The following is a 24,888-nucleotide window of genomic DNA, read 5'->3' as shown; positions in this document are numbered from 1 at the left end:
GTGTGTGTGTGTTCAGGAGCTCTGAGAATGTATACCTGTGTCTGTGGAAAGGCTGATAGTGCTTGGGGGTGTAGGAGCATGAGTGTGTGGGGCCCGGGGCAGCTTTGTGTAGAGGAAGGCTCGTGTAGTTTGTGGATGATAGAGAGAAGACATTAAGGTTTCAGGAGTCTCCTCAGCTGAGATGACGTAATCCAGCAGACTCTGGACTAGACCTCATGGATTCCCTTCCTCATGGAGGGTCACGGCATTGACCACCTGCTGCATATGAAACAAATGAGGATGCAAATGACATGGAAATGGAGGAGACTTGTGGCTGACCCACCCCAAATGTCAAACATTGTCCCCAGTGCTTGTCTGTGATCAGATCCCCTTCCTGCCAGAGCTGTCCTACATCTGCAGCCATAGCCAGGGGACACACACACATATGGAATAGTTGTCATAGGTGGCACTTCTGCCAGGCATAAACTTACAAACACATACACACTCGTACACACATTTGTACATACATGCCTTCGATGTACACTTGTATATATACTCCAATGCACACATGCAGCATGTAGACATACATGCTTATACACAGACATATATTTTTATACACACATACTACTGTAGATAACACATGCATAACCATGTAGACATATATACAGAAGCTCAGGCATATACAGTGGAAATATCATCCCTTTGCCATAGCCTCCTGCTTTCATTACACACCTAAGTACAGAGCCTTGCATCACACACACATATACACACACACACATCATCATCATCCATCATCATCATCCAGACAGCTAGGAAAGAAGATAATAAAGTTTCAGGATCCTGGAGCCCCCTTTTAGTTCATGGGCTCTGCCTCAGGTCATGGCAAGCCAGTTTCTCTTTTGAGGACCTGCCTGTGTTGGAAGCTGGTCCTTGTGCCCTGCCATTGGCCTGGCCTGATTGGGCAGGAGAGTTGCTTTCTGCCTATCTAGGTCTGCTTGGGTCCTCCCTTCACCCACCTCAGCCTCCTGGGCTCTCAAGAGATCCAGGCCAATTTTGTTGCTCCTGAGGAGTCTGAGACCAGAGAGGGTTAGACTCCTGCCCAGGGATACCCAGGCAAGGCTCTCATTTGAACCTGGGCCTCCATAGTCTGACCACAGTCCAGCACAGGATGGATCATGCCTGGCAGAAAACAGACTCATGAAGCAGGTCATGGTCCTGGGGATAGCAGCACATATGGGTTCTATAGAAGGTCTGTCAGGATCAGTTGTGGGAGATGGAGAGATGTTGGGATGGGAACCATCTTCTGACTTAACTAGACTCCTCTGAGAACTTCAGTGCTCCCCACTGGTCTGTGAAGACACAAGGCAGGATCCAACAATCTTTGCCCTCACTTGTGGGACCACCGAAGAGGCACAGGGAAAGAAGTGGGTGGATCCACTTGGGTCATCTTGGTGGGGGCCATTTCTCAGTGGATGGGAGTTTTCTGCCTGTGGCTGGGGAGAACTGCTTTTTAAATATTTATTTACTTTTTAGTTATGTGTATATGTGTGTTGGGGGTATGCAATGGGTGCAGGTGTTTAAAGAGGCCAGAGGTGTCAGATTCCCTGAAGCTGGAGTTACAGGTGGTTGGAAGCCATCTGACATGGGTGCTGGGAATCAAACTCAGGTCTTCTGGAAGAGTAGTACATGCTCTTAACCACTGAACCATCTCTCCAGCCCCAAGAACTGCTTTTAAAAAACATCTTCATCCTCAGTACCTGGCATAGAATAAGTTCTCAACCAATGTCTGGCCATAAGTAAGTGAAGAAACTTGTCATCTTGACAGGCAACTTGACCTTGGAAGGGCCTTGAACACAGATGGGGAAGAGGTTGGGCAAAGTTTGAGGAGAAGCCACAAGCTCTGGATGGGGTGAGCATGGCCAAGGATGAGTCTTGAATGCCATGCTGAAGGTCTAGATGCCACCTTGGATTCTGGAAGCCTAGGGAAGGGGTATGTGTGGGCATAGCTAGAGAGGCTATGCTTGGGCCCTTGTTCTGCAGGCACAGAGGCTCATTCCAAATGTTAAGAACACTGAATATGGCGTCCATGTGACCAACTGAACCCAGGCAATGGATATGCATCTGGGAGTTCCATTTTTTTATATACAACAAGGGGCTAAATCAACACCTCAAGCATAGGTTCTGGATATGCACAGGTCCCAGGCACTCTCATGACTGCAGACACAAGGCAGTGCAGGTCTTATAAGAAGCTGTAGCTCAGGTGGGTCCAGGGTGACAAGCTCTCAGCTGAGTCACCTTTTCCTTAACTATCCTGTCTAGGGCAGGGGTTTGGAGGAGCACCTAGTATGGGACAAGTGGGCCCTAAGATAGGGAGATAAGAAGATTAGAGAGGCTGCAAAGGACATCTGGGAATGGGATTCCTGATGCCAGAGATGAGCAGAGGGTGGAGGGACTGGGAGAATGGGACCCTCAGTCCCTGCATTGTTGGAGATAACAGAGTATGAGAAGTCCGTTTTTCTTACCTGCCTTTTTTAAAGCATTGAGCATGAGTTGAAGGCAGAGATGGTAGGCAGGCAGGGTTGAAATCTGCTCCACTGTTTACTAGCTGCATGCCCATGAACAATTGACTTCGCATCTCTGGGCCTTAGTTTTCCTTTTCTTTGAACCCTGGCTAATGGGACTGTGGAGACAGGGCACCAGCACCAGGACCTCAGTCTGATCCCCAGAACGCATGTGAAAATGATGTTTGTGGTGGTGTTCTCCCAGCCCTTGGGAGCCGGAGGTTAGAGGATTCTTGGGGCTTTGCTGGCTAGCCAAGAACCTAGCCTAACTGATGTGTTCCAGGCCAAATGAGAGACGCCATCTTAAAAGAGGTGGACAGCATTCTTGTGGATGACCCCTGAGGCTATCTTCCAGCTTCTACATGCAAGCACTCACCTGCGCCCACTTGTATACTCACAAACATGCACACATGCATACACACATACATGCACACATGTCAGGTGTACTTTATGCTGAAGAGAGAGAGAGAGAGAGAGAGAGAGAGAGAGAGAGAGAGAGAGAGAGAGAGAGATAATATGCGCTTGCCAGGTGTGGAAGACTCCCAGGCCTAGAAGTGCAACTCAGATCTTAGAGGCTAGTCCTGACTCTTGCCTTCATGAGATAGGGATCAGCCAGAATCCAATCCTGGGGTTTCAGACCAAGAAGTGTGTTAGAATCATAAGGGAGAGCCAAGAATAGTGGATCACGGACTGTAGAGATTGGGAGACCCGGGATCTCTAGGGAGGCCAGCGGAACCAGACTTAACCTTTGAGTGGCATGCTTCCTAGCCACGAGAGTTTGGCAAGATCCCTTCCCTGTGCAATTTGGCAGAGCCTGGGTTGCCCCAACTGTGAAGGGTCTGGTTGAGGAATTTGAGGACCTCAGGTGAAGATGAACCCTACCAAATGCTGAAAGAGGTTTGTTTGCTTATTTATTGAATCTAGGCTTGTTAGCATTTCACAGATGGGGCAGTGGAGGCACAGATAGACACACTGGCCACCGTCGTGCAGCGAGCCTATGGCCCCGTGAGCACTCCCTCAGTCCCCCTGAAGAATGCTTGAATCAGAACAAGTAACGCACTAAGAACCGAGGGAGACAGAATGTGCATCTGGGACTACAGTCATCAGAGTAGGAGAGAGTCCAGTAGGATAAGAATAACTTCTCAGGAGGCAAGTGCTGTGGAGGTTCGACCTTAAGATGGGGGCCGTGCCAGGCTGGGGTCGGCTCTCGACTGCAGGGCTGAGCTGAGGTCCCCTGAAGAATCAGGAGCTCTGGCCAATAACCATGCTGACACCTCCTGGGCACCTTTGTCTCACCCTGGCTATCCAAAGCCTAGGACCAAGCCAGTGACCTGTGACCAGGGTTACCAAGCAGTTTGTGTTACTGGGGAACAGTCATCATATTGGCCATCCCTTTTTACACAGGGGAAACTGAGGCTGGAAAAGAGAAGGGGGAGCAGGCAGAACCTTTACACATCTCAGCCTATGTCATGTTCTGTACAGTGTTAATATGAAGAACTAACTGCCCTATTTTGAAGATGTAATAAACCACATGGATTTGGCCTAGACCATGTCCTCAGCTTCCCAGACCTGACTCCCAGGAAGGGCCTCCCACAACACTGAGGTGGCATTCAGAGAAAGGCTCCTAGAGCAGATGGCCTCTGAGTGGCTCCTGAATGGAGCAGGGGCATAGGGTGGCACAGGACAGACCAGGAAGGGAGAATGAGGCACTTGTTATCTGAATGAAAGGGCCGAATAAAAACAAGGGATAGGAGGTATCAGAGCTGGTTGACAAGCCAGGGTTGGAAGGTCTACAGCGCCAAATGAGGGATTTAGGCTTTATGGTGCTGGTAGGGAGCCACCCAAGGGTTTTTGAGCACAGGAAGAAGCATCTCAGAACCATGCCTCAGCAAGAAGGAGGGAAAAATCGTTGTATGGACACTCACCCCTTGAGTTACTGGGACAGCCAGGGCACTTCCAAGCCTGTGCCAGGTGCCGGGACCGTGTCCAGCACTGGGCTCAGTGACTCAACACTAAGGAAATTGCTCCCCAGGGAGAAAAGGCTCAGATGAATCACGTCAGTGAGGTGGGGGGCTGGGGGCTCATTGAGTCACCTTCCAAGGGCAGGGGGAGAGGGAAGGACAGAAAGCGGGACAGTAGTGTAGAAAGGAGTCTCAGGGAAGGTCACAGTGAGGGCTCTCAGGAGTCTGTGTCTGTCTGCCTCACCATCATCCCAAGTTTGAGTTTTCTGGCAATCTTGTGGGACAACCAGGGCCCAGCAAAATGAGAAGGGGATCTGGCTAAAGTCACGTTGGCAAAGTCAAGGAAGACGCAACTTCACCCTTCAATCCAGACACAGCTCATTCCTTAGCCTGTCTAACGGCAAGCAGAGGCTAGAAAACAGGTTGGTCCAGGCAAGGAGTTTAAGGCAGATTGCATGCCACTAAAGCCCCCTCATCCTTCCAGCCAACTGCAACTGGGGTCGGGCGCACCGTCGCCATAGGACACCAGGGGGCGCAGGAGCGTCACGGTTGCCGCAAGCGCCTGAGCACAGAGGCCGCTCTGCGGAGAAATGCGCTCCCAGCTTGCGGGGTCCCACCGCGGAACTGCGGACTACGTGGCCCTGGGGCTTGCAACCTCTTCAGTCTCCCGGAACGCCGATGCAGACCTACCTGGTGGCCTTAGGGACCCAGCGCCTTCACCCCACACTTGGGAATGGTGCGCCTGTGTGTGTCAGGGAGCACGTGTCTCCTTCACAGATCTGCTACCGCTTCAGGGCTCGTCCCATTTTGGAGCGACCTCTAAATTTCTCCCTCACTTCCCTCTACCTTCTGCACTAGAAGGAGAGAAGGGACCTCAGGGCTCCTGGACTGCGGCCGCGGCCCCTGCACTGCGCTGGACTCGGCCTTGGGGCTCTGGCTGGGCTACTGAAGTCCAAGGGATGGGGAGAGAATGTGGTGCGACAGTGCGCGGGACTCTGGGAGGGGCTCTGCCAAATAGGAGGAGTGGCGATGGGACAGCGGAGGGCAGCAAAGGCTGAGAGGCGACCGAGGAGAGGGGATCCCCGTAGCCGACCCGCTGGAGGAGGCATGGGAGGGTGAAGGCCTGGCAGGGGGCGAGCCCGCGGGCATCTGGTGGGGTCCGATCTTCGGAAGACGTTAAGGTGCTGTCCCTGGTGGCAGGGACGTAGGCGGGGCCTGGAGGCCTGGGGCGGGGCGGGGGCGGGGGCGGGGCGGGACCAGGGCGGACCCTCGCGCGGACCGGCGAAGCTGTTGCGGACGCGCTGACCGAGCGCAGCGGGCCGGGCTAGCGGGGCGGGCGGGCGGCTGCGAGCATGGTCCTGGTGTTGCACCACATCCTCATCGCTGTTGTCCAATTCCTCAGGCGGGGCCAGCAGGTCTTCCTCAAGCCGGACGAGCCGCCGCCGCCGCAGCCATGCGCCGACAGCCTGCAGGTAGGGGGGCCCCCCCATTCTGGGTAACAGGGAGAACCGGGTGTCCGGGGAGAGCCCAGCTGGGGCCCGGTCTTTTGAAGAGCTTACAGTCGTCTGCCTCACAGTCCACCCTCTCCTGAATCTTCCTCTAAGAGGGGACCTTCTCTTAGTTCTGAACCAGTCTTGTACCGAATGGGACTGCAGTCATAACCAGAGGGGGGGTCCTTGACTCTCCAGCTCACAGCCCAAATGCCACTCTAGATTCGAACTCCTCTTTGCATCTGGAACTCCTCCATCCCGAGCCCTGAACTCTCCATCCACGGTGGGACCCCCAGCCCACACTGACAGCTCTGGAGCTCCCTCCTCAGAGTAACTGGACCCCCTTCCCAAACCTATGGCTCTCTACATATCAGATTCCAGGCACACCCATACCCCCCAATCCCCTAGCAGCAGGGAGCTCTACCTCATAAGAAGGACTTCACCCGCAAACCCCTAGTTTCTATTCTATAGCCTCACTCCCCCATTCTTCTAATCATCTAGACCCTAGTGCCATCTTCAACCCAGCTCAAGGGTCCAAAGCTCTTTTCTACCCCAGCTTCTCTCTCCTCCTCTGCCAGACCGCCCCCTCCCAGTTCCCATCTCCCTCTTCCACAGACCTCCAGTCTCCTCCTGTTGCCTCCTCTCTCGAGGTGTGATGGCGCCACATTATTCTTCCAGTTCTCTCCATTCTTGAGCTCTGTCCTTCTGGCCCTCTGCTGTCCTCGTGTTCAGTGTGTTGCTCCAGGTTGCCCACCTCTCTTGGTCTGTTCAGTCCGTCAGTGTCTATAGATTTCTATTTGTTCCAGGGTATTCCTGTGACCATGCCTTCCCTGTGTAGTTGCCTGTACTTTGGGTTGAGGAGGGGGCAGGCTCAGAGAACAGGGCTGGGATGTGTAGGACCTCCACCACTGCCTGTGTTCTCAGGCATGGCATGGGATGGACTGGAGTACAAGGGTTTAAACATGGAGAACATTGCCCTCAAGGGTGCCCAGGGTATGAGGTGGGACACTGGCACTTGTAACTTATTACCCCCCCCCCCCCCTTATTTCTGCTGTCCCGGTGGTGACTGGGGCAGTTGGGTTTACGGATGGAGAAAGGGGTAGACTGCCAGCTGATGTCTTTCACCTGTGGTGAGGGATGGGCGAGTCTGGGGTGTATGTGCTTGTGTGAGTGTTCCTGAATGTGTATAGCATGTGTTGGGTGTGCCTTTCGTGTGATCATGTGTGCTGTGCTCTGTATGGTCGCAACATTTGAGTGAGATTCTTCATAGAGGGATTATGGTATGGAAATTATGAGTCGATGGTGTTAACATGCTCTGTGTGGCTACAGAGGCAGAATTATGGGTGTGGAGTTGTAGCACAGTGTGTGACTCTTACGTGTGCATATGGTTGTGTCTGTCATGGCAGTGTGATGTTGTTGTAGGGACAGCTTGCATGTTGAAGACTGAGTATGTGACTATGGATGTTATTTGGCTGTAGCAGGTAGCCAGGAAGAGTCCTAGTATGGTCCTGTTGGTTTTGAATGGATGTCCTGGGAGAGGAGAGTGGAGGAGGTTTGTGTTTGGGTGTGCTCGCAGCCTCCTTGGTGGCTTAGGGTCACGATGGGTTTGCTTGGGGATTACGTTCGGACGTGTGTGTTGATGTTTGAGTGTCATGTGTCTGTGGTGACTGTTCATGCAACTCTGGGCAAGAAAGGGTGCAGTCAAGACCAAGGGATCTGGTTAACCAAGAAGCCAGTTGACCAACCAGGTTGGAGGGTAGGCAAGAGGAGGCAGTTTGCAGGCTGAGGGACTTTGTGTGTCTATAAATGTGTGATATTTTGGTGTGACATTAAGCATGCATATTGTGCAGAGTATGTCTGCATGTGCCTCTATGTCTGAGGTGTGTGTGTGTGTGTGTGTGTGTGTGTGTGTGTGTGTGTGTGTGTATAATTTAATTGGATGCATGCATCTGTGGCTTGGGAGGTGAGTTTGAGGTGCATTGTGGGAGATGGAGTCTGAGTGTGGTGTGAAGTGTGGGTGTGTGTGAGCTGTGTGACTTTTCAGTGTGAGGTGTGGGTTCTGTGATCTTTTCTCCCTGGGAACTGTTTGCATGTGATGAAGAGAGTGTGAACCGTGTACAGTGAGTTAGGATGAATTAGGGATGCCTTGGGGCAGGGCTGAGGTCTGGGTAATGAAGTGTGTGCATAAGGTGTGTGGTGTGAAGAAAGAGGCATATTATGTTTGGCCATGTGTGGAATACAGCAGGTGCCCCATAAATGTTTGTGCAGTGACGTATGTGTGCAAGGAGGGCTTGGCTGCCTTCCTGTTCTTGCTTTCCTCCTAATCAGGTCCCCAGAGATGCCCTCGCCTGCCCTCCCAACCCAGGCTGCCCCTACCCTTTGCCCTTCATCCTCTTCACTTTGACCAAAGCCTTTGTCTTGAGTTTCCTGCTGAGCAGGCGCTGGACAGGCGGGCGGCGGGTGATGTTGTGGCCAGGGAGCCTTTGTTCTTTTCCTCTTAGCTTGCCCCGTGTTTGGGGCCAGGGCTGGAAGGGGTGGGGAGAGGATACACGTGTCAGCAAATCTACTGTGTTTACTACAGTCTGGGCAGAAGGGAGTGTCTAGCACTGGCCACGAGCTTGGGTGGTGTCTCTGGAGGTACCTCTCTATGCCAGCAGCCCGGACTGGGCTTGCAGTTGACCGAGCCTACCACCTGTATACTATTAGAATTGGGATGGTCCGGTGTTCTTTCGGGGTCACATCACCTCAGTGATACTGAGCAGCCCAAACCCCCCTTTTCCATGCCCTGCTCTCCTCTTCCTTTCTCTGTGTCACCACAGGGGGTCAACCAGGAAGACCTCAGTCTGTGTCTGCTTTGTTGACTCCACATCAAGAGCGGAAATTAACACTGCCCTCATAGAAGCCATTACCAGAAAGGGTTGACCTGATTAAACTTTTGGGGATCCTTTAGTCTGATGGCAGAGGTCCCCAGGCACTCGAGACTCACATCACACTCTCCAGAAAAGGCCCTGGGAAGCCCTTCTGGCCACTCTTGATAGGCATTAAAGGACATTCAGGACTCCTAAGGTTGGAGACACAGAGACATTCCAGTTAGCCAGAAAGGGTCTAGGGTTTATGCTTCAGCATTACCTTCTAGATTCTAGAAGATTCTTCAAGTGAGTGTGCTTCAGCTGGGTCTTGGAAGCAATGTGAGGTGGGCAGGGAGCTGAGGTGAGAAAAGATTCTGCTTTTTGGCCAAGTGCGAAAGCAGCTGCCTGGCTTCGGGTCAACAGTCCTGGTCTCCAGCTTCTTACCACCTTTCCCTATCCATTGTCCTTGGCTGAGTCACCGTCATAATTGTCATCACCAGCAGCAGCATCGTTCAGCTAGTTCCTTCTAACTTCTGGGGTCCTTTGATGACGGCTTGCTAACAGGTTAACTCATGCAGTTGTCGACAAGCATTGATGGAGGCCCTACTCTGCGCCACTCAGGTACAGTTTGAAGTGTTAGGGTCATTTTGTGGAATTCGTACCTTTGGTGTGCAGCAGCCCCCTCCTCCTGCCTGGATCAGCTGGTTCCCCCCTCAGCAGCTCCCCAGCCTGAATTTGCTCTTGGTTCTATGTCCACCCCACCGGGGTCTGGCTTCCTGTGTCCCAAGGTCTCTTCTCCTACTTACCATCGAAGTCCACGACTGCCCCGGAGGGTTGACAGCCCACGCTGTCGGCTAGAGAAGCTGAAGCCCTGAGCAGGGAGGGGACCTAAAGCAGCACTCTTCCCAGAACCTCCTCCCTCTAACATTCCCAGAGAAGAAAGGAGATGAGATGGCTGGGCCAGGGCTCACGGCACGTGGCAAGGCTAATACATACATACCACTGTCCAGCTCTCCTGGCCACCAGGCTGGGCTCTGGCCCCAGCATCACGCTGTTCTTTGGCTGGCCTCTGAGCTGCCTGTGGCGGGTAAATGATTATTAATGACGCCCCCTGGCAAAGAGACAGGAAATGCTTCCCAGCCACAGCTGGGGCACTCTTGCCTGCCAGTTTGCCAGCCATGCCTGCCCTGGCCATGGTGTGAGCATCATGCTATGTCCATCCTTCCCTGCCCTCCTCACCCCCCAGCTCCTCTCCCTTCCCTGACTGACCTCCCCTGACAGAACAGGCAAAGGCAAGGCTTTCTTTTCCATGTCCTTGGAAACCTCTCATTTCTACCGTCTTCTTTTTCTCAAACAAGAAGAAGTAGCTCCTCTTCCAGGAAGCCTTCCCTGAATGCTCAGCCAGTTCTTCTGGTACCTGCTCCCGTGAGCCTGAGAAACACTTGGTCTCCAGCATGGTAAATTTGGTCCCGACTCTCATGGCTGCTCTGGTGGCCTCAGGGCTGGGCTGAATGTTTTCTGTAGCCTGTCCTCGTCTCCTGGAAGTCTAAAGACTCCTGGGCTTCTCACACCTCCTGCTCTGCCTGTCCTAATCATACTCTGTTGTACTACGAGGCCTTCCTAGGTGGATGCTATGCCAATGGGAAGGGTGGGTGAGATGAGCACGAAACTGGTCCTCAGGTTCTTCATACCTTCCCTGAGCCTGGGCAATACTACACCACCCAGCCTGTGGCAGGTAGCTCAGACTCAGGTGCCAGGGCTGAGGAGGGAGGGGACCCAGACAGAGGCTGGTGTAAGGCAGAGCCGGCTGGGGCCCTCGTTCAGCCCAGAGTGAGAGAATGGGAAAGCTGGGAAGCCTTCAGAAAGAAACAAACCTGAGAGCTGAGAGCTGGGCCTGGAGAGCATTCTGGAAGGGAAGGAGGATGGTGGCTGTGATGGCTTGCTGGTGGCAGACGGAGGGAAGAAGGCTGGCCCTCTCAAGTCCCATGTTTCTGCTTGTGGAGCTGGATCTTGGACTGGCAAGGTGGGCAAGTCGAGTGAATGGAAGATGGGGGAGGGACATCAAGAGACAGGAGGTGTGGCTGGTGAGGCTGGCACCGACCAACATTTGCGGGACTTACAAACCATGCGGAAGACTCTGGGTGTTTTCCAGGGAGCCGGCATGAGGGGGAGGAGACGGGAGGAGGGATGCGATGTCAGGCCTGTGTGCACATGCAGCTCCCGGGAGCGGAGACTGAGGTTTAGGCTGCTGTGGTCCAGGCTGGGACTGATAAGGCCTGGACCGGGAATGGGTGGAAGGGAGAAGTGGTGGAGAGGGGGACCAGCAGCAGAGGTGGAGAAGGAGGAGAAGGAGCTGCTTGGGGTGACTGGGTGGGCTCTGTGTCACCTCTGAGGGTTCAGGAGAGGGGTGTGTGTGTGTGTGTGTGTGTGTGTGTGTGTGTGTGTGTGTGTGTGTGTGCATGTGAAGCCTGAGTCTCCAAGGATGGAAATATCTCAGGAGCATCTCCCAGGAGGCCACTGGCCACGAGGCTAAGGGTGATAGGGCTGCTGGGTCCCCACCTGTGTGTATGTGGGCAACTGGTGTTCTGCCCTGGGCAGGGTGTTCAGAACTGGGAAAAATTAAAACAAGCTGCAAAAATTAATAGAATTCAAATCCAAAAAAAAATGTATGAGTAGAAATGTAAATTTATGAAAGTGAGAAATGTACACTTCTGCTTCCCTGGACTTTAGCTCAGGCTCCCCTGAACTCTCTCAGCCCTGGTCACCCCCCAGGGCCCGGCCTTCCTGTTTTGAGGAGCCTGCCCTTCCTTTCCAGCTGGTGCCTGGGGTGAAGGAAGACATTTTGCTTTTCCTGTCCCTTGCCCTGAGGGAATCAGTCCTGTGCACCCCCATTCATGGCTGGGACACCAGGGTGGGCAGGGGAGGGGGTGGGGTCAGGCTGGGGGTACGGAAAGAAAGAGAAAGATGAAGCTGAAAGGAGAGATGGAGGTGTGAGGCAAGCAGCTGCTGACCCAGTGCGGACATGGGAACTTCAGGATTTCAAACTTGTCTGCTTGACAGAAGCGCCGGCCTGTACAGGTCCGATTTTGCAATCCCGAGGCTGGGCATTGTCTGTGTTTCTTGCTTTCCGGTACTCTTGCACCATTTTCTGAGCTTATTTTTCTCACTTGTAAAAGGAGGAAGCTGGTGGTCCATACAGCTCGGAGGGCTGTGTGAGTACCAGCTCTGGGGGAGGGGGGTGTGATTTGAAAATCTGGGATCGTCAGCTTGGGGCTCTCACTGGGACGATGTTCGCCTTCCATGATCAGCCCAGGGCTGGGTGCGGCTGTGGTTGTGTGATTCCGACATTCTGTGACTTTAAGATGCTGAGACTCTGGGAGCCCAAGATGCGGACATTCTGTGCATGCAGGATTCTAGAATTTGATGATTTGATGATTCAATGATGCTAAATGGGGCTGCTGGGAAGAGCTGCAGCCACCTGCCTTGTTAATGTCAATGTTCAGTTATTAAAAACATAACAAGACGCAATGGAGACAGATAGCTTGGGAAGGGATGACAGCCCCACCCCTGAGTGAAGGAGGGGAGGAAGGGTGCCTTGACATCAGAGGAGAGGGGGACCCCTTTAGCCTGGTCACATGGGCTCTCTCTTGCCACAGCAGACTTGGTGCATGTTCATGTGAGGGGCTGCCACTTTCTAAGCTTGTATGTCATGGGAGTAATTCCCATCACCCACTGCCTCCATCTCCCAGCCATCTAAGTCTATGGCCAGAGAGTATCCTTCTTCCCATCTGAGCCCTCAAGGTGTCTTCATAGAGCTGTAGATGGAAGAGGAAGGAGGGACCTACTCACTCCCTTTCCAACAGCTCCCTGAGGGGAAAACAGGACATGAGTCCTTCCTGGACATGGGTGTGGAGATGCAGGAACTTTTGCCAGTGAGGGCTGGGGACCCAGAGACCATCTAGAGGATATTCTCTGCACTCCCTACAGACTTGGCTTTTACCCCGAGGGTCAGGGAGCCTAGAAGAGCTGGTGGAGTCCAGCCTGAGTCTCAATTTGGCACAAGGCCAGCCCAGTTGTCTAGTATCTCATTGCCTCTTGGATCCCACTTGTGCCTCAGTACTCAGGCCAGAGTTGGAAAGGAATCCTGGTTCAAGAAGATCTTGCCTTCTAGAACCCAACCTTGGGGGCCCTAAAGAAGCCTGTCATGGCTGCATATCCAGAACTCCCCGGCTCAGTGGACTGCCAGATCAAAACTAGTCCAGGTCCCATTGCCCAGCAGGTCTGAAACAGAGCTTCCTGGTCCCCTGGGTGTGCCTCACTGTCCCCAGCCTTTCCCTTCCCCTGGGATCCCTGCGGAGCAGGAATGGAGTCAGGACCCAAGTTCAAGGGCAGAGTCCCTGTCTGCCATGCTCCAGTTTTCTCCTCCCACAGGATAGAAAGCAGGTTGGGTGGAGACAGCTGTTCCTGTCATCCACAAAGCTCCATTGTGTACTACCTCCTGTCTTGGTCTCAAGGGTAGGGTCCTCTGCAAGGAACCCTCCCTAGCTGACCTCCCCAGGCTCTCAGAGAGCCTTCCTGTGGCTCCCCGGCAGGGCTTTCTTCTCAGGTCTGCCACACCCCCCCCCCCCCCCGTCCCCTCATTCTCTCTCATAGCCACGTACCCCAGGCTCTCTCCCATCCCCATAGGTCTCCATTTCTGTGTGTGTGTGCGTGTATGTGTGTGTGTGTGTGTCTCCCTCAAAAGCCATCCTAGGAAAAGTCCTAGAAGATCACATCTAACCCTTTTCTTCTGATGAAGACCTCCTCAGAGAGGGGAGGGTCCTGCCTAGAGTCACATGGCAGGCTGTGGCGAGCTCTGTGCTGTGCCCCTTCTCTTCTGGGTCACGGGCACACCCTGCCCTTGGCCTCAGGAATCCAGGGTTTGAGAACTGACCATGATAGAGCCAGCACAGAATTTGCAGGTGCCTCCTGAAGCACAGCTCACTTCTCTTAGCCCTACCCCACAGCCCCAAACTGCTGTCCCTCTTCTTTGTTCAGGCTCCTGTCTTCTCCACTGTCTCTGATTTCTAGATGGCCATTTCCTTTGGCAAAATCCTGACCTTGTGACTGAGCGGGGCTCAGGCCTCCATGCCCAGTATGGGCACTCATGCATACAAACAGATATATACAACTATCACAAACACAAACGAATCCCATCCCAGGTGACAATTTGACCAGGCAGATAGGCAGTCACTCTGCTTTCTAGTGACTTCTCTTTGCTGTGAGTCCTCCATGAATCTCACGAGAAGCCCTTCAGGTTCCTGCAGATGGGTTCCACCTCACTAAATCATTAGTGGCAGCTAGGACATGAGTGTCTATTCCTCTCAAAGGCCCCTCTGCCTTAAGATCCCTCTCTCCTGTCTCCAGGAGCAACTCAGCTCCCTGGGACTGAGTGGGGGGATCCACAGAGGTCCCAGAGGACAGTGTGACAGTGAAGAGGAACCAACAGATGAGACTTTGCATCTTCTCAAAGCAGGCTCCGCCTCCTATGGTGACCTCCCTATCTGGTGTCTGGGCATAGCCCTGTCCTGTTGCTCTTTAGTACTAAGGGTTTTGTGTCCCCTCTGACACATAAGTCAGAGAACCAGAAGCCTTGATACCCCTGTGGTAGATTTTTGACTGAATCCTGAGAGGTCAGGTTCTTAGGGTTCAGGCAATGCATTGGCAGGTAAATACACATTCCCAGAACACTGTGGTGGAAACGGTGTGACCTGGCTGGGTTGGGCAAGTAGGGAAGTGACCATCAGCATTCCAACTGGGGAGGGCCGGTGAATGCCCAGCTGAGATTCTTTCCCTGTCTAGTCCCCCAGACTTGGGGTTCAGTTGAGGGGATCAGAAAGGAGGGAGGGATGGGGTGCCTGAACAGGAGCTTCTCTAGGAGTCTCTAGGGGTGGTAGAGGCTCACTGCCACTCGATGTATTTCCCTGGGAAAGGAGGGCACTCAGGACTGTGGGGACAGCCCCTCGGGTCAGACACTTATTTCGGTCCTTGTCATTTCCTCTGCAGGACAAGCAGGGTGAGTGGGGTCACCACACAGAGGGAAGGGGTGGACCAGAGCCAACACGTGCCAGGCCCCACAGCAGCCAACACCGTGATCTCGCCAAACCCTGGGTTATAATCAGTCCCCTGTAGAGGTCTAGCCACTCAGCCACCATCGTCCGGGGAGATGGCCACCCCTACACCATCACTCTGCACACAGACGCTCTGAGTGACACTCAGGACTAGCTGTGTGCATAGCAAAACAGGAAACCCCACAGGACATAGGGGACATGTGAGACAACCAGACACCTGACACAGTCACTCCACAGGCATCCACACACCAGGTGCAGCTACTGCCACCTCCCCCACCCCCCGAGGGCCAGAGACTCCTGTGGCCACAGGCAGGTGTCCAGGGCCTGGGTGGGAAGAGGGGGATGCCAGGCAGGGAACCTAGCTCTTCCCCATGCCAAACTGTGTCTCCCCCATCCTGCTGAGTGCCCGAGGCTGTTTATTTCCTTTCAGGGATGGGTGTCTTGTCCCCCTCCCCCTCTCCCCACCCTGTCCCCACCACACGCTTCCGAAGCTGCCAAATCAAATCAGTCCCTGCACCCGCGCCAGGCTGGCATGGAGGCCAGCAGCTGACGGGAACGAAGCCAGGCTCAGAATATCCCACCGCCTGTCCGATGCTGGGACATGCTTGGGGGTGGGGGGTGGGGAGAGGCAGGAGCCTGCAGCTGGCCCAGGACAGTGCTTGTCAGAGAAGCTGGGCTTCTCGAAGTTGCCTGGGTGGTGGACCTCTGAGAACAAGAGAGCCGGTCCTTGGTGGGTCTGTCTGGCCTGCCGCATCTTGTTAGCAGCACTTTGGAGGTGGTGTTGGGAGACATGGGTGGAGGTCCACTCAAGGATTCGGTGCCAGACTGGGGGGAGTTGCTTGCACACCAGATGCAAATTCTTGGGATTTTCAGCATCTCTGGACCTTGAACGTCTACTCTGGAGAATTACTACTACTTCAGGTGGATGTTCTAATCCCCTTTTACAGAGAGGGAAACCGAGGTTTAGGAAGGGCTGAGGAGGTTTCCTGGAGGGACCTCAGGACAAGTAGAACCATCTTCATCTCTATGCCTTGGGAGCACTAGGCCAAAAGGCAAGATGTCCTCAGAGTTGAGAAAAAGCAGAGATGGAGGTGCCCAGGGGACAAGCAGGGCACAAGCCGGTGGGGCTGCCTGGAGGAGAAAGCCACCTGTGGGCTTGCTGGGGGCTGGTGGGAGGGCAGGCTGGGGAGAAGGGGAGAAGGCCTGGTAGGCCTCAGCCCTTGGCCTTCTTGTCTCTGCAGCCAGCCAGGACCCCCTTGCACAGGAGCCAGAACCCCCAGGGAGTAGAGCCGACGGACTGGAGGTGAGAGCTCAGTGGAGGGGAGAGCGGGCGGGCTTTGGGGGCGGGGGCAGGATTTGGAGGCCGGAGCTGCACCCCAGGCCCACCCCTTCCAGCCTGAGGGCACACACACCAAGACCTTCTGTGCCGAGCCTGGAGGGCGCCCTGCCCTCAGTTCACCTGAAGGCCATTTCAGACTCCTCTCTGGTTGTCCCCTGCCCCTTGCTGAGTCCCAGCTCCGTTCCTGCACCGGTCATCTCCCTGACACCCACTGGCTGCTTGCTTCCAGTTGTTCTTATCTCCCCTCCGATTGCCAGAAGGATCTTTTTGACACCCAAATTTGAACTTGTCATTCTACTCACAAATTCTCCATGTTCCCGTCCTCTTGACCCTCTGAAGCTCCAGCCTACCACAACCTCCCTCAGCCATTCTTGCCTCCCCAAGCACCTGCTGCTGACATCCTAAACACTTCCGGGGCTCTGCAGTAGCCTCCCTCTTCCAGGATGGCCTCCTCCCACTCTCCATCAACTCTAGTCCCAGCCGGCTCATGCTCCCTCCTCTGAGCTCTCCCACCTGGCTGTTGGGTGCTAGGGCATTCCGTTGTCTTTTGTCTACTGTGTGTGCCATAGGACCCTATTTTCTTCATCCAGTGATTCTGTGTGTGTGCCTGGCTTGTCCCCTGCGCTGTGAGTTCCCTAAGCTTGGGGGGCCATGTTTCTCTCATTCCTACCTCCACTGATGGGAGGGCTGACAGCCTTTGGGATGCCTTGAATTAACCTTCCATGTTCAACGAATAACAAAAATGGGGTGAACTGTGGGTACTGAAGATTGACACAGAGTGGTGTGTGTGTGTGTGTGTGTGTGTGTGTGTGTGTGTGTGTGTGTGTGTGTGTGTGTTTGTAATGTTTGTGCACGTGCATGCACGTGTACTGGTTCATTCGTCTGCCAGTGTGCCCAAGTGAACTGAGTGGAGGTTGCTGCCTGTGTCAGCCCCCTTGGTGCCAAGCACTTTGGGCACGTGCCCTCGTTCAACTCTTAGCATAACCCAGGACTGCTGTGTTCGGGGGAAGCCAAGATTCAGAGCAGGTGCTGGGGGTGGGTCAGGGCAGAGTTGGGGCTAGATGCCTCCCTGCCCATTCATTGAGATGAGAAAGAGATGTCCACAGGGTCTGAGGCTCAACATGGCTTTCCTACTATAGCCTGAGGCCAGGGCTGAGAATGTCCCTTGAAGGGGGACCGGGTCCTGGTGCTCGGAGCTGGCCAAAGGAAGAGGGAGGATGGCAGTCATTATTAATTTATTTATTGCCATGGCATTCCCCATGGGTGGGAGCTCCCCCCAGAGCTGGGACAGATGGTGTTCCTGGGAGCCGGCAGTATCTCAGCAGCCTCGGCCACCCGCCAGGAGAGATGCATTTGTCACCCACCCAGGAAGCCACGAGGGGAGGGATTTGGAGAAGCTGAGACCCTCGAGGGTTGCGGGGGCTGAAGGAGCCTGGCTCTAGGTTCTGTGTCTCTGTGCAGGCTCTGTGCCTCCGCCATTGTTCCTGTCTGCACATTCACATACCGTCCCTTCCCCATTCCACCAGCCTCATCCTCTCCACGAGGCCTCCCTGGATCTCAAGCCCTTTGTTCTCAGCACTGTGGTCTCTCTCTGCCTTTCCTGTGTTTGGGTCCTGCTGCCTTCTCTGATTAAAGAGTCTAGTCTGGGACTGACCTAGCTCTACTCTGCCCACTAACCTTCACCCATCTCAAAGGATGGTCATCATCAGCTTTGCCTTGTGGGAGGACCTGCTCTGGGTCTGGGTCTGTGGCTTCCCAGTGTGTGACCATGGGCCTGCCATGGATCCATCCTGAACCCATCTTCCTCACCTGAAAGTGGAGGTAAGACCTCCCAGTGGATGTAGTTCAGGTTGGTAGAGTGTTTGCTTATCGTGAACAAGACCTCTATCCTCAGCTCTGTGTGAATCAGGCATGGTACTGCCTGCCTTTAATCTCAGGATTTAGGAGTTGGAAGCAGGAGGATCCCAAGTTCAACATCATCCTCATATTCATATCCAGTTCAAGGTCAGCTTGGGATACATAACACTTTTCTTAAACAAAACAACATAAATAAGGAAGCAACAACAAAAAGCCCAAATAAACAAAAAAGGTTGTTACTGGGACAGAAGCACTGTTATTAGCATCAGCATCCAGAGCAGCTGGGAGAAGTTGCGGGGCACGCGTGAGGACCTGGCCCAGGCCTGTGCCACAGCTGCTTGTGGGACGAGCTTTCTTGCTCAGTGTTCCTTAGAGTCAGGACTAAACTGCCTGCCCTCCACCACACACACAAGACTGCATGCGGTAGAGCTGGGATGAGGCTTGTAGTTCTGCGGGCATGGGACATTCTTCCGGCACTGGCTTGGGGGCAGCAATGGGGCCATGCTGTCAGCACATCTCCCCACCCAGCAGGCCCCTTGGCCAGCTGGGGGGCTGGGGGCTGGTTAGCTAATCCTGGGATCCAGGCCCTGGCATCGTCACACTCAGTGGGAACAGTTGAAGTTGGTGAACCGAGCACACCAAGTTGATACCTCTGAGCCGGGAACAGGGACCACGTGGGGTCCTGGGAGCTCCAGCTGGGATGAAGGCTGGAACAGATGCTGAGACAAAGGCACAGGAGCCTATACCAAGTGCTCCATTGCACGGTCCATCCTTTGCACCTCCGTGGCTGCTTTTGGAGAAAATAAAGACCACACCCCTTGGCATGGCACTGAGAACCCATGCCCACTGGGTTCTCTCTCAACCGCTCCTTGCTCTTAGACGGTCAGTGCTTCAGTCTGGTGACTTTGCTCAATCCTCAGCACACTCCAGCTCTTCCAGCCTCCCATGTACTGGCTCATACTGACCCCTCCAGGTTAGATATCACCTCCTCTGTGAAGTATCCCACTTCAGGTGGAGTGGGTCTCCTCCCCTCCCTAGGCACTCACAGCTTTCAGTCTCCCAGGTGGACCACTGGGCAGTCACTACACCACACAGTTACTGAGTTGTATATCTCCTCTCAAGTGACTGAAGACATCTGTTCATCGCTCAGGTTCATTTGGGCCTGGCATACAGTGGATGCTTAATAAAGACTACTCGAGTGAATGACCATTCCTGTGCATAGGGTTGGAGTCCTAAGAAAAAGGGTCAGTTAGTGGATCAGGGGAGTCATGGAGACTTCTGGGAGGTGGCCTTGAACTGTGAAGGATGGAGAGAGTCAAGGCCAGAGATCAGCTGGGCTGTCAGAATCCATGTCGTCTGCTCCTGACAGAACCAATAAGGGAGACAGAGACCAGGAACCCCCAGGTAGAAGAGTCTGAAACTCGGCCCCAAGGCGGAGCCCTGAGGAGGTGGGAAGGTGTGGTTTGAGAGCTATGGACAAGATGGAGGCTCCAGTGGTGGATGAGGGGCCCACGCGCTGGTTAACAATGGGCAGAACTGGGAGCTGTGCAAAGCAAGATTGCTGCTGTGGAGGGAAAAGGCTTGAGTGAGCACAGGTGGGCAATGAGGAGGGCTCCACATGTCAGTGGGGCACAGGTCCTGGGCAAAGAGCACTGGGGTGAGGCTGGAAGGGCCACAGTCGAGGCTGTTTTCCAGGCCTAGCTGAACATTCTTTATCAAGCATGCCTGTTGCCAGCTGTTCCGCTTCCTCCTGAGTTCTCACATCAAGCAAGTGGCCTCGGTGCTGCCCTGTGGCCCCTGAGGGAGCTGCTGCCAACAAGTTGGCTGTAGCATCTGGCATCCACGGGGGCCCTGAGGCCCTGCCATCTGTCTGTGCCCACCTGTCAGGCCGCACAGGCCTGGGGCATGTAGGGCCTTGGGACTAGAGAAGAGGTTTCAGCTGTCACCCTAGCCCATCTCTCTGTCTGCCCATCCATCTGTCCCAACCCCGACTGATGAGAGAACAGTGGAAATGGCTTTACAGGCGGGTCAGAAAAATGTAGTCAGAAGAGAGAGGCATCAGAGAAGATGCAAGCTGGAAGGAGGCCAGGCTGCAGGCTTAGGGAGAGATCCAGGCTCCTTGAGAACCAGGAGTCAGCTCAGAAAAACATCAGGGGCTAGCTGAGAGATGCACAGCAGGTCCACAGTGGTGTTGGGACAGATGCTGAGGGCCCAGGCGTGAGCGTGAGAGATGAACACCCCCCTCCTTGTCCTGCTTGGCCCTTGGCTGTAAACACTCAGAGAACAAGTTCCGTTTCCCGGGAAATATTTATCTCAGGCCGTGTGGGGAGCGTGTGTGTTGGCCTCTTCGTGTCCTTCCTGCAGGTTGGCCCGGGCAAGAGGTGAGGGGCCTTGGCAGCCATAAGGGACAATCTGTAGGGCCACAGGAAAAGCCAGGAAGGAGGGGGTGTACCCTGAGTTCCCTGATTGGAGCCTGAGTCAGAACCATGCTGGCCTGGGAGGGAGGAACCTGTTTTTTCTAAATTCCACAGAGTGACCTCTGCTCTCTCATCCTGTCTTCGTCCTGTCAGTCCTGGCTCCGCCAGGTTCCCGTCTCTAAGACATTTTGCTCCCGTCTGGTTCCCAGTTCCCCAACTCTAAGCCTTTTCTTTCCCGTCCTTCATGTTTCCCAGCTCTCAGAGGTTTCCTTAGCGGTGACTTCCTCTGGGACAGCTTTTCCAACTCTTTGACCCCCTGACCCTTTGTCATCCACCCTCCTTCTCCTTTCTCTCTTAGGCTCCCAGGCTGAGGCCTGCTGCTCTTGTCCAGAGTCGGTCAGACAATGTTTGTTGTAGACTGCCAGGAGTCTCACTAGGAAGCAGGGGCTGGGCCCTTGATCAATGGGCAAGGCCCCGTGAGTATCTCCTGTGCCCCTCTCATGGGACCAGCCCAAGCCCAGGCACTTCAAGAATTGGAGTATATTGAGAGGAGACCATGAAAAGCCCCATGAGCCCACACAGAATCGGCAGGGAGGCAGAGGAGCCCAGAGTTCTTGCTGACTGGCTTCAGGCTGTATGTCTCAGACAGGGCCCAGCCCGACTGGACCCTGACAACAGGAAACCCCTGAAGGAACAGGCATCAGCTGAGGCCTCTGGGCACAACAACAGGAAAAGGTGTTGACATGAGGCAGCAGCTCTGTGACTATGCTCAGCAAAGGGGTGGGTGTGGGTGCTGCTGCGGTTGACACGGATTGTGGGACAATGGGTATACCATAGGGTGTGTGACATCGGGCCTGTGACATGTGATGTGAAGTGTGTGATAGTCATCTTGGGATACTGCGTGGAGAGTGAGTGAGCCACTCAATATGTGACCTCGTTGTGTGACACTCAGATACTAAGTGTGTGAGACAGTAGGTACATGGTGTGTGACTCTGAGGTCAATGATGGGTACATAGCAGGTATGATGTCATGAGAATCAGGTACATAAACCTGGGGAAGTGACACCTTGTGGTAACAGGTGTGTTCCTGAGCTGGTGGCTCGCGTGTCTTGACATTGAACTGTGAGACCCAGTGTGTGCCCCAAGGACATGATACAGTGCAGCTGAGTGTGTGAACAAGGATGTGACAGGAAGTGACATGGAGTGTGTGACAGTGGTTATGATGCACACAGCCCTCAGCCTGACCCTGCACACGGGATGTGGAATGGTCACGACAAAGTGAAATGTGGACACGCAATGCTGAGTGTGACAGTGTTGTAGGAAGACGGCCATGACTTGAGGCAGGGGAGTACCACAGTACAAAAGACGGTGGGAAAGATGGCTCTGCGTGCTGAGCATGGCATGGTGAGTTGAGTGGCATGGCGGGAAGGTAGGCAGGCCTGCTGGAGGCTCCTGAGAAGTGAACGAGCCTTTGCGAGGGTCGGGAGGTTGAAATGATTGGAACTGTTGATGACAGAAAGTGAGAAAGAGGGAAGAGACTGGGCCGTCTTGTGGGCAGAAGAGGCTCTAAGAACCACTCATGTGGGCAGGGAGAGAGCGTGGCTGCGAAGGTGCTTGCCCAGGACCGGGCTCTGCATGTGATCCTCCCACGTTAAAAAAAATAAAAAGGGCCGGGCGGTGGTGGCGCACGCCTTTAATCCCAGCACTCGGGAGGCAGAGCCAGGCGGATCTCTGTGAGTTCGAGGCCAGCCTGGTCTCCAAAGCGAGTTCCAGGAAAGGCGCAAAGCTACACAGAGAAACCCTGTCTCGAAAAACCAAAAAAAAAAAAAAATAAAAAAAAATAAAAATAAAAAATAAAAAGGGCCGTGTACAACAGCCTGCACTTGTAATCCTAGTCCTGGGAGGCAGAGACAGGAGAAACCCTGGGGCTTGCAGACCAGACTGCCAGGCTGAATGAGGGCCACGTTCAGTGAGAGAGCCTGTCGACAAAGCTAATGTGGGGTGTGGATGATGAAGACACCTGGGATTAACCTCTGGCTTCTCTGCACACACACACACACACACACACACACACACACACACACACACACACACACCCCAGTGACAAGTGGGGCTAGACGCCAGGGCAACATGGTGATCTGGAAGCAGACATGAGCAGTGACCCACACAGCTGTGCAGAGGAGGGATGGGTTGCTAGATGGAGGGCAGGGTCAAGGAAGAGGAACCTCTTTTTATCGTGGAACGTTTTGTTTTATTCTATTTTATCGAGACAGGGTCTCATTATGTAGCCCTGGGTGGCCTGGAACTCACTCACTATGTAGACCAGGCTGGCCACAAACTCACATAGATCCACCTGTCTCTGCCTCCCGAGTGCTGGGATTAACTGTATTCATCACTACACCTGGCTCCAAATGAAAATACTTTAAGCACAATAACACCACAAAGAGGAATACAACAAACTGCCATATCACCCAGATTCAACAGCTGTCTAGATTTGGTCAGGTGTAGTTCACATTTGGTCAGGTGTAGTTCACATTTGGTCATGTGGTGTAGTTCACATTTGGTCACGTGTAGTTCACATTTGGCCACGTGTAGCTCACATTTGGTCATGTGTAGTTCACATTTGGTCACGTGTAGCTCACATTTGGTCAGGTGTAGTTCACATTTGGTCATGTGGTGTAGTTCACATTTGGTCACGTGTAGTTCACATTTGGCCACGTGTAGCTCACATTTGGTCACATGTAGTTCACATTTGGCCACGTGTAGCTCACATTTGGTCACGTGTAGTTCACATTTGGTCACGTGTAGTTCACATTTGGTCAGGTGTAGTTCACATTTGGTCACGTATAGCTCACATTTGGTCACGTGTAGCTCACATTTGGTCACGTGTAGTTCACATTTGGTCACGTGTAGTTCACATTTGGTCAGGTGTAGTTCACATTTGGTCACGTGTAGTTCACATTTGGTCAGGTGTAGTTCACATTTGGTCAGGTGTAGTTCACATTTGGTCAGGTGTAGTTCACATTTGGTCATGTGGTGTAGTTCACATTTGGTCACGTGTAGCTCACATTTGGTCACGTGTAGTTCACATTTGGCCACGTGTAGCTCACATTTGGTCACGTGTAGCTCACATTTGGTCACGTGTAGCTCACATTTGGTCACGTGTAGTTCATATTTGGTCATGTGGTATAGTTCACATTTGGCCACGTGTAGCTCACATTTGGTCACGTGTAGCTCACATTTGGTCATGTGTAGTTCACATTTGGTCATGTGGTGTAGTTCACATTTGGTCATGTGGTGTAGTTCACATTTGGTCATGTGGTGTAGTTCACATTTGGTCACGTGTAGCTCACATTTGGTCATGTGTAGTTCATATTTAGTCACGTGTAGTTCACATTTGGTCATGCGTAGTTCATATTTAGTCACATTAACTGTGTAGTTCTTTTTCACTTTTGTTTTCAATTTTCTTTGCTTAAGTTGGGAAACTATTCCGTTGTGGTAAAATATACACAGCAGCATTTTCTGTCCTCCCCCCACCGGCCCCCTACCCCTGCCCCCCGACTCCTTGCTCCTGTCCCACTGCTCTCTCTCTCCCCCATCCTCCCTCCCACAACCTCCCCTCCCCCACTCCTTCATCTTTAGGGACCTCGTATAATTGGAATCATGCAGTATTTGTCTTTTGAGGACTGGCTTTTTATGTCACTGAACATACTGTCCTAGGGGTTCATCCATGTTGTAGCATGTGGCAGGGCTTTCCTCCTCTTTTGGCCAAGTGATATTCCAGTGTACTTAGTTTTGCTTATCTGTCCATTCGTGGTCACGCATGTCAGCTGCACTGTTTACCTGTGGTGGATATTGTGCCGACAGACATGGATGTATAAAGATCTCTTCAAGGCCCTGCTCTCACCAATCTTGGGTATTTATTGATAATTACTCTTGCTGGACCATATGGTAATAATCTACATCAATTTTCATGTTTTTCTTTCTTTCCTTTTTTTTAGTTTCTTAAAAAACTACTTTTTATTTAGTGTGTGTGCATGTGTACAATTGCTTGTGTGTGTGTATACCATGGCACGAATGTGGAGTCAGTTCTCTTCTCTGCTGTGTGGATGCCAGGAGTCAAACTCAGGGTTGGTGACATGCACCTTTACCACCAAGTCATTGGGCAGGCCTGTTTGTTTGGAGACAGTGTTTTGCCATGTACCCCAGAATGGCCTTGAACTCATGATCTTCTTGCCTCTGCCATGGAGTCCTGGAGTCACAGGTGTGCACCAGCATGCTTGGCTGTGTTACTGTTTGCTGTAGACGTGGCCAAACTGTGTCTCA

General features: G+C 53.3%; 1 protein-coding gene across 4 annotated transcripts in view; it reads left to right on the top strand.

The window, feature by feature from the left end:
- Pde2a (phosphodiesterase 2A) overlaps positions 1-24,888 on the top strand; it is a 95,881-nt gene that overhangs the window by 24,862 nt on the left and 46,131 nt on the right. The window contains exons 1-3 of one of the 4 annotated variants that reach the window (XM_052714001.1): positions 5,220-5,237; positions 5,904-5,973; positions 16,192-16,253. In XM_052714001.1, the coding sequence (XP_052569961.1) occupies positions 5,235-5,237; positions 5,904-5,973; positions 16,192-16,253 (135 nt within the window). In that variant the 5' untranslated portion in view covers positions 5,220-5,234. Of the gene's footprint in view, positions 1-5,076; positions 5,238-5,903; positions 5,974-16,191; positions 16,254-24,888 lie in introns of those variants that run through there. The other 3 variants (XM_052714002.1, XM_052713998.1, XM_052713999.1) reach the window with 3 other exon arrangements.

Source organism: Peromyscus californicus, unplaced genomic scaffold (assembly GCF_007827085.1).
Source record: "Peromyscus californicus insignis strain IS unplaced genomic scaffold, ASM782708v3 Scaffold_4__1_contigs__length_199733344, whole genome shotgun sequence".
In the NCBI taxonomy this organism is placed as follows: Eukaryota; Metazoa; Chordata; class Mammalia; order Rodentia; family Cricetidae; genus Peromyscus; species Peromyscus californicus.
The sequence above is the reverse complement of the archived record's forward strand: the minus strand, read 5'-3'. Positions and strand labels throughout refer to the sequence as shown.